General features: G+C 46.5%; 3 protein-coding genes and 1 non-coding gene across 4 annotated transcripts; 1 reads left to right on the top strand and 3 right to left on the bottom strand.

The window, feature by feature from the left end:
- Window positions 1-265: 265 nt before the first annotated feature.
- Window positions 266-355, bottom strand: BDCG_17337. Its single transcript has one exon. It is a non-coding gene; the product is annotated as a tRNA-Lys (tRNA).
- A 1,360-nt stretch (window positions 356-1,715) lies between these two features.
- On the top strand, window positions 1,716-3,885 carry BDCG_06539 (uncharacterized protein). The gene is made up of 2 exons (XM_045422282.1): window positions 1,716-3,659; window positions 3,864-3,885. Exon 1 carries the CDS (start codon window positions 2,162-2,164, stop codon window positions 2,456-2,458), a length of 297 nt encoding a protein of 98 aa, XP_045277959.1. The 5' UTR covers window positions 1,716-2,161; the 3' UTR covers window positions 2,459-3,659; window positions 3,864-3,885.
- A 378-nt stretch (window positions 3,886-4,263) lies between these two features.
- Window positions 4,264-5,304, bottom strand: BDCG_06538 (uncharacterized protein). The gene is made up of 2 exons (XM_045422281.1): window positions 4,798-5,304; window positions 4,264-4,608 (listed from the first exon to the last, which is right to left on the bottom strand). Exons 1-2 carry the CDS (start codon window positions 5,193-5,195, stop codon window positions 4,365-4,367), a joined length of 642 nt encoding a protein of 213 aa, XP_045277958.1. The 5' UTR covers window positions 5,196-5,304; the 3' UTR covers window positions 4,264-4,364.
- Window positions 5,305-5,900: 596 nt separating this feature from the next.
- BDCG_06537 (RNA exonuclease 3) lies at window positions 5,901-9,131 on the bottom strand. Its single transcript, XM_045422280.1, has 5 exons — window positions 8,715-9,131; window positions 8,439-8,651; window positions 7,622-8,367; window positions 7,296-7,522; window positions 5,901-7,184 (listed from the first exon to the last, which is right to left on the bottom strand). Exons 3-5 carry the CDS (start codon window positions 8,316-8,318, stop codon window positions 6,243-6,245), a joined length of 1,866 nt encoding a protein of 621 aa, XP_045277957.1. The 5' UTR covers window positions 8,319-8,367; window positions 8,439-8,651; window positions 8,715-9,131; the 3' UTR covers window positions 5,901-6,242.
- Window positions 9,132-9,283: the final 152 nt, after the last annotated feature.

Raw genomic sequence — 9,283 nt, 5'->3', positions numbered from 1 at the left:
GGTCATACCGCAGGCTAAACCGTAGTTAAAAATAGGCGGGCACTGCTCATGATTCGGGGCGTAGAGAGGTCGCTGCGAGAAATCATCTACGCGGGATGACAAGACAAACCCTCTAGAAAGAGCACTAGCTGTTAGTCCAGTTTTCCGATAAAGTTAAAAGTAATAAACAGAATATAAAAAAATACAAAATGGAAGAAAGATAATTAAAAAAAAAAAAAAAAAAGAAAACAAAAAGTAACGGGCAAGAAAGAAGTAAATAATAGATAGCCGAACGCGGGGATCGAACCCGCAGCCTTGCGGTCACACGATGTTGTGACATAAGAGCCGCACGCTCTACCGATTGAGCTAGCCCGGCGCTTAATGTTGCAGCCCGTCGCGTCAGCCAGTCAATATAATCGCGCTGCCCGCTCTGGTTCTCAATTTGTCCAATTCTAGAAGTCCAAGACACCTGCATATCGACGTTTGGATAAGGAGAATTCAGAAGCTCTCCTCCCAGTCTGATATCAAGGAGTGCTGAGGAACTAACGCTATCGCGGCCGCTGAAATGTGCTGTCTGAGACGAGCCCAGGCAACCGCTCCTAAAATAGCTACAAGGGAAGGAATTTAAATTGAAATTCAATGAGTTGCCCTCATCCCGAAAGATTATATGCGAAGGATGAGTCCCAGACCGCTAATCCACGAATGAATTGACGGTTGAATGGAGCCTGTTTTCAACACTCCGTTGCCACTACCTTCTTCAGCTATCAATGAATTTATGACCACATTTGTCGATGACCTTCTCACTTACAGTAGTAAGTAACCGGAGGAGGCCTGATCTGAGAGAGCTGCAGGATATAGTTGCAGGCCACCCCATCCAATGCCTATTCCATGTGGCCGGAACAATATCTGGATTCATTATGAATATTAAGACTGACCCAGGAAGACTTCCGTGATTGTTGACTGTTGTATTCTTTCAGCTGTCAAAGGCAGTTCTGTCGCTATCAGGGTTTCTATAGCTTTAATATATGGTTCAGAGAATCATCTGGTCATTTAACTCCCTTCTGTTTCTCCTGGTTGACCATAAGGGATGATGGGTTGCCTTGGAGTGCTGCCTGTCAACAACAAATTTGAACTACTGAAGAAGATGTTAATCACCTAGATAATACCCCAGCTTTGGGCCATTACGATCTAGGAAGAGAAATCATCTGGCAACAGAGACAGCGGCCGGAAGGATGCGTTTGCACGCCCTCACACAAGTACCAAGCCAGTTGCTCGCATCCTGTCGCATACTGCTGTCGTACTACGAATGGTATCTGCCATGGCGAAGCTAAGAAATGGCCAACATTCTAAAAGAGTGAGAGGCGGAATTGGAATCTCAACAATATGAACGGTGAAATGCCCTGGATAAGCTCATGAATACCAAAAGATTAAATACATACCGGTTTACACTGGGAAACATTGCCAATATCGATGAACGGGTGAAAGCCCCAGCCAGCAAGCTGAATAAGTTGAACAGATCCACCTAGAACGCGAGACATGCGAGCTTTACTGATGTTAGAGACCCTAAACCTGAAGATCAATGGATCCCGCCGGACAACCTGATTCTGGTGATCGGACTTATGTTTAACCAAAACTGTTAAGTCCGTCAATGGATCAAGGGATCGTCAATCTCTAAGAACACCAGGATTAGCCGTTCAATGGTGGGTTGTAACCACAAGGACTGTTAGCGGTACTTGGAGAAAATGTATGACCTCGCGGGCGCACAACTCTCACACCTGTTGGTCATCACTTTTCCAGAACCTTCAACCGCTCATCCTGGAATTAGGGAAATATTGGCATGGATAAAGCATTATTATTGCTAGATACAACGGAAGAAGGACAATACAGACCATGCCAACTCCTGCCGTTTTGGCGGCCGCTATAAATATTTTCCCTGAGGCTCCATAAACCCATACCAAGAGCAGATCGACAAGGGAAATGTTTATTCATTTGAAAGAATTATATATCCGCGATCATGGATTATTTCAGCAAGGAGCAAATTTCAGTTCCCTTCGCCACAGCCATAGCCAATAACGGCGAAATAACCAGGCTCCCGCCCATTCATATATCTACTCTGGATTTCTCACCGCTATTTTGTTTGATAGAGAGTCCATAGTTCATCTTTAGATTTTCTGGACGAATTATGCAAGATTTTGGGTGTTACGCTGAAGCTCTCCATCCACGCCCAAGCTGTGGACGGACAGAAACTGCTGACCAGAAATTACCGAGGAAGCTACAACGGCGGCGACGAACTTCCGACGCCGCCGTGGTCCTATTGGACGGGGCTACCTCCGTTCCCAGCTTCAGAAAGATGTGCCGCAACCTCTGGGTAGGGCTGACCCCGGAAACAAGAGAATGGTCTGAAGAGCTGCCAGAGGTTGAACAGCAACGAAGAAGGGCGTCTGAAAGTTTACGAAACAAAGCATGGAGGACCAACTAGAGGAGCGGAGCGGCCAAGCCAAGAAACCACGAAGCGAGGCCGAACTTGGGGTGGAAAACAGAGCACTGTTACTCGCTAAACTTACAGGATTATACACCAGGTCGACAGCTAGAAGAGCAGAATGGACCCTCTTTGGGGAATCGACGAAGTGGACATCGCATGTCAGTCGGAGTAGGCACCGGGCATGCGGATGTACGCTGTTTTCACCATCACTTTGATTTGGCTAACACCACCCTCATACGCGTCGCCAGTTGAATTTGAATTCTGTGGCAAATGACTCTTTCTGGAACAGAAAGGCGGAATACCCATCGACAAATGTTAAAAGGGTCCCATCTCAAACCGAGGAGGTTCCCCGCTGCAATGCCATGAAGAAATTCATTTTGCTGTTGTCAATGCTTTTCAAGTGCATTGGTTGTCTCAAATCAGCTATCTGAAAAAGAATTAGAGGAGACTTTCAATGTAAATGGCTCTTGAGAGTCAGTTTACCCAGCTCTATTTCAGTGCTGCCAGAACAAGCTGCAGGCGTTGAAAATTGAGCAAGAGATACCAGTGTAACCTACCTCTGCATCTTGAACTGAGCAGAAGCTAAGCTTCAGTATCCTACTTGCGCAGAATCCACCAGCATCCTGGAGTCAGCCAGCTGTTTTACCCTATCTACTACTCTCCTTGTGGCCTAGATGGCCAACGGGTCCAGTCTAGCGAGATGAGATATTAGGCAAGCTGTGCGGTCTCCCTTGGCTGTGATTGTTTAGAATGCACTGATATATTGTTGCAGTAGGACAATGCTGGGTTCATTTCTAGTTCACCAGCTGACTGGAAAATGAATACGTATGGTTTAAGCTCCAGTTTCAACTAGAGGCCATATCCAATGAGTGCTCGCTCACTTTAGCTCAATGACAGTTTGTCTCACGTACATATTTAGCATGTACGTAGTTTATCTAGCACACTGCATGTACTGTATGGTATTTACTACGCGCAATATATTGATTTTCAATTTTGGATTGGAGCATCAGTTGGAGTGTTCAGGTTCAAAGCTATGAGTAACTCTGAGTTCACTTTGTTTCTGATCCCAAGCCTTCCAGCAATCGAGATTAGGGATAAAAAAAATACAAAGGGACTTGCTGGTATAAAAACAGGTTGAGTTCCCTTTACTTTTTATTGTTTTCTTTCGATATCTCACGGTAGAGGGCTGCTGACTGAGGTAATATATCCTTTTATCCATTATTTTCTCTCCCCGGACCATTCTAACCTACTCGCTATGAGGAGATTAGATAGACAATCTGCAAAACACCCAGTGTGATCGTACTACAGCTCAATTTCCTCACACCCCGACAAAGATATAAATTATCCAAGATGATACTAATTATTCATTATACGATGAGTTTTGTTGGCTAATCTTCTTCAGAAAATCACCGGAGCCCCCGTTGTCGCCCTCCTAGCATCCACAGCTACAGCTGCGAGTTGGAACTGCCATCGATCGGGCGGTGGTGGCCATGATACGTACGCTTAAACGGGTCCACACCCAGTTCAGCCGGCTATTTGCAGCGTCAAGACTTCATATCTCTACTTGACCAATGCTACCATGCGAAATGTCACGACCACTAAGGCCGATTGATCACTTGCCTCACTAGGAAGAATTCTTGCTATTGACAAATCTAGCCCTTACTTTATACGCCTGTGCCTCTTATGTTTTTATCCGTCGGGTGACTGGAACGAGGCCCGGACGCCGTTTACAGTTGGTTCGTTGCTTTTAGTGAGTCATACTTTCTAGTCTCTAGTTAGTGAAAGGATTCTCAAGGGTTTATCTCCATGCTGCAGGCTGACTACGTCCCCGAGCGTATTTACTTTTGATTTGATCTTCAAATACTTAACTATAAGAGCCACATACTAGAAGCGACGAACACACTCAAAGATACATGTAAACGTCCCCCACAGGCATCCGCTCATCCCAACCCTCTCCGCAAAGGTAAATACACATCCCTATGTTGTCCCCTAAGATGTCTGCGCAAGTTATCCTTCCTCGTCCCTTTACCCCTTCCCTCCGAATGCTGACACCCCCAAACCGGGCAATATAGCGGCGTGAAATCCGGGACTGACTCGGGGTGTTTACGTTGAAGGTGCCGAATGAGGTCCTTGCGATGTCGAAATGCCTTCGGGCATTTTTCTCCGCTCCCCTCAATCATATATCGACATTTATATGGAACCGTGTGCTTTTTCATATGGGAACTGCCATCCGCATCAGCTTTTAAAGAGAACGAACTCGTGTAGCCTATGTCAATTGTTGCTACAGGGATAGTAGGAAACAGGAATCCAACCGGTGGGGCATGACAATAACTTACTTTAGCTCATATCGCCTCTCAAATACATATGAACATTCGGAACATCCGTATTGCTGAGCGAATCCACCTGCATCTGCATCTGAAACATGACTAGATTTGGATGGAGAAGATAGACCTCCCGACGACCCCAAAGGGCTATATGTATCGGTGTAGCCACCGTCATAGAAGAAATCACCGCTACCGTTCCACGACCCCTGAGACTCTACCGATACTGGCGCTGCATTTGTCCAACCGGGTGTTGCGATCACCGGCGAGGAGGCATTGGACACACTAGCCCACAGGCCGTCCCTCGACTTCGACTCCTCAATTATCGACACCTCTTGCTCAACGTCACGTTCAGAATCGATTTCCCCCGATGGTTCTCGTTCTCGTCCCAGGGGCCGCTGGTGCTGTGGCATCGGCCCCGGGAATTGAATATCTAACCATTTCGGTTCGATGAACGGGTACGGAAAATCCACGTTGTTTTTTCGTTCTTCGTCCCCTTCATCTCCATCGTCTCAATCCCCGTCATCTCCGCGATGTTGGCCCCTTTTGTTCCCGAATTCGTCCACTACAGCACCGGGACGAAGGGGGCAAATAGGGCGGAAATGAACGGGGTTGAAGAGATGGAGATGAAGAATAAGAAGACCATGGCTATGAATGCCTAGTGGGGGGAATTTTAACCTCCTACAGGGATATGGAGGAGATTTGTCTTCAGTCGCACGTTGCTTTCCCCTGGAATGGTAATTGTATATTCACAGAATTCACAGCAAAAATGGGTACTCCTCTGATTGCTTTCAAGCCGAACGGGGAGGCGAACTCAGGCGAGTTTGCCCCGTCCGGCTGGTACGGTATCTACCCTTGTGAGAAGCAGATCAAACAAGGATAGGATTCGAAGAGCGTATAGAGGCAGACAACTGGGATGGAAGAATATAGATAGACACTATTGCCGGATGATGATCCCAGCTGCCAGCGGAACTGGAGAAGACGAACGAGAGAAACAAGACCAGGTCGAGAAAAAAGGAAACAGATTGATCACCTTCTTATACTTACTTGTTAAGAAAACCATTTTTCCACTTCCATCTCGACGCAAGGCTCGAGGTATGTTTTCCAGAGACAACTGGCAACGCTCTGAGACCTATATACATACAACCAATTAAATGTGCATTGGGGCCACAGAAACCCTACAATATTGGCCAAAGCTGCATTGTAGGCCTCAAAAGAACAACGCCACCTGGAGATGATTTCTACCATACGACGGTATTGGATTTCTTTTCTTCTTTTTTCTTCTTTTGTTCTTTATTCTTTTTTTAAGGCCTATCGATGTGTTTATGTGCCATGAGGAAAAACTTGCAGATAATGTGACATGTCAGGCTGTCTATCTCTGTATCAAAGTAGTCACAAATACGGATCGTATGCCATAGTCGCCTAACTCCGCAGCGAAGACTAAGCTACTGTATCCCTTTCTACCCGTCGTCCAATCCAACCCTCCCCCGATTTACAATATGCCAGTGGACCAGATCTCGGGCTGCAAGCGCATCCTCCAGGCTATCATGACCTTTATTCCCTGCATTTTGAATATCCCGTCCCAGTCTCTCTCTAGCAAGAGTCTTGAGGGACAATTTACCACTTCCTTTATTTCTCTTCTTGGGCGGCCCCTGCTTGCCCTTGTCAGGGGCGCTTTCGTCAGGTCTTGCCCCTGAATTGGGTGATTTCTTCGGTCCTTTGCTGCTTGTATTTGCATTCGACTCTTCGTCTTCATCTAGTTGATGTTCAGCTTCATGTTCATTTCCGCCAGACTCCTCGGTTAGAGGTGTCGCTTCATCTTTCTCAGCTGTTTCCTTGCCATCCTCCTCGGGCTTATCGCCTTCCTTTTTAGATTCGCACTTCTTTTCCTTTTCCAATAGGGATTCGATAATATGCGTATCAATGACCTTAGAATGGATCCAACGCAATGACTCCAAGTCATTATGAGCCGAATGCCCAACAACAACCGTCTGAGGTCCAACGTATCTCCACACGGTGAATCGAGCCATGTCTCTTCCCATAATACAACTCCCCTCCTTCATCGCAGTTTCCATATCACGTCTACTGACGCCGGAGAATCGCGTCCTGTAGTGCTCCATTTTCACGGTTGGATATACGAGACTGTCAATAAGCACAGCCGATGAGAAGTAATCTATCAGCGTAACCCGGATGAGCTCGGAATCTCCTGACGCTGCCTGACCCATTTCACAGTCAATAGCGACCGCGGCACGGGTATCTGGAGAGGACATATTTGGTGTCCGTGGAGTAGGATGGAACTGCCAGAGTCTCTGAATTTCCCCAGGAAGATAATAGCGAGCGATATGCTGCTCAGCACCGCTGCAAGGATCTGCGGACATGGGTTGGCGACAACACGACCATATCTAGGTAAATAAGCTCATGGGATTTTCATTTAGTAAGTGGATTGAATTAAGCGCGTAATTTTGTCACCTCCAAGATATTTTACACGGCTGAAGTAGGATGATATGGCATACCTTTCCTTGCCTATTCCACACCGGTGGACCTGGATGGAACTTGCAGGGTATAATCTTCTTCTTCGGTGTTGTTTTGGTCTCATCGTCCTCACATTTGCCATCACCCTTCTCCTTCTGCGAGGAGTCTTTCTTCTCACTAGCATTATAGTCCGATTTTATTGGGTGATCCTTGGATTTCTCCCTCTTCTGCACCGCTCTCTCTCTCGGGCGCATAACTTTCGCCATTGCTTGCTATCCGTTAGTTTCATCAATTATACTTGTGGGAAGTAGGCAATCAAGGGAGACGGAAAAAGAAAAAAAAAAAAAAAAAAAAAAAAGGTGCTTACTCGTGCCGCACCCACGGCATCTTTTCTTTTGTTCAAAGTCCTTAGTTGAAAGTGGGTTGAGAACATATCCAGCCTCCTTGAGAGTCCTTGGTTTGGCAATGAGGGCATTCAAGTGCAGCATATATTCAGGGGTCGCTTCGATGTTACTAGGGCCCAGCTCTTGCGCTAGTTCCGCAGTAGCGGTCTCGCTGACAGCTAGGGACGAACCATCATCACGTCTGTATGTCATGTCATGGGCCTGTTTAGGGGCCTGTTCAGGGGCTAGTAATGACGCAGGAGGTTGCTTCGGTCGTTCCACCGTCCTTCTAGCTAGAGGAACTGACGAAGCATGTACCTCTACTGGAATAGGTACCAATGGCGGGAAATGTAGATCCATCAGTTCTCTCCTGAGACGACCTTGCACTTGGTCTATAGAGCTTAATGCGTTGCTGGGTCTGCTCCAATTCCAGTCACCAGTTCTCTGCGCTGGAGAAGAGATGTCAGGGGGGTATTGAACAGATGCCGGGCTGTTGGTTGGTGCTATAGAGGTGTTATTATCACGCACTGCATTGTTATTTTTACCTTTTTTGAAAGATCTTCTTTGGGCGCGGTTGCGAGTTTTTATTCGCTCGGAAGTCGAGGATGAGGACTGCATTGTTCTTTCTTGCCCTGCAAGACTTCCCCCTCTGTTTCTTGTGTCGAAGTTGGACGCATTCATTGTGATAAATTCTTCCCTTTAGCTATAAATTCTGGGTGTTATTAGATATCTACAGCACCGGGGGAGGTTAGATGTACTCTCAGCATGAGCTTAGTTGTTACAAAGAAGGGTTGCACTTACAACACGGGCGTCGTAGATCAACACCAGGTATAGGCAAGGCGGCAAATTGTGTCAACCCCTTCTATAACAGCGGTACTTATTATATAGAAGGCAAGAGGCACATCGAAATCCCTCATGATCACTCCTACGCCAAAGCAAGAGAATCGGGGGTGGGGATATGAGGGGGAAGTCAAGCTATAAGAACTCTTTTCTCCAGAACCTCCATGCCATTGCCTGGATTACAACGTAAAAGAATTAACACCAAGAATAAGAAAATTAACGGAAGCAATAACTTACCTCCTCCAACCACCCAAGTCTCGCCCCAAGCGCCTGAGCCCGGCTGCATAATTGCGGCAAAGCCCATTCCATCCCCTCCTATTGGATTCCACTTGCACCAACCAGGACAATGCCCAACCCAACACCCGCCAGCAGAACACAGCAGCGCAGACTAAAGGCCAATCACTCGATTCTTTCAGCAGCGAGCGCATAATTTGGTAAATACCTCTTCTCAGACGACTGCAAGTGACGTGGGCCAGTAAGCTGGCCAGAACCTCATGATGGTTGAACAGGATGGAGGAGATGGAGGAGAACGGTAGCCTGGTCCGCATACTTCCAGCATTCAACAACAAAGCAAGCTAGTCCTTGAATTCTGCCTTGGATTCTGCCATTGATTAACTACATGAGAAAGCGGGAAATAGAAATGATGCATAGGAAAGAGAATCTAAATCTAGATTTTAAAGAAGATATGCATGATAATAGAACTAGCTGTACAACACTATTTTTCGTCTCTCTTATTATTATTCTCTTTTAAATATCTGTCCTGACACTCGGTCGAAACTAATCTCTCGGCCATAAGCGGCATATTT

Source organism: Blastomyces dermatitidis (assembly GCF_000003525.1).
Source record: "Blastomyces dermatitidis ER-3 genomic scaffold supercont1.7, whole genome shotgun sequence".
Classification (NCBI taxonomy): domain Eukaryota; kingdom Fungi; phylum Ascomycota; class Eurotiomycetes; order Onygenales; family Ajellomycetaceae; genus Blastomyces; species Blastomyces dermatitidis.
This window is presented reverse-complemented; position numbering and strand designations above follow the sequence as displayed.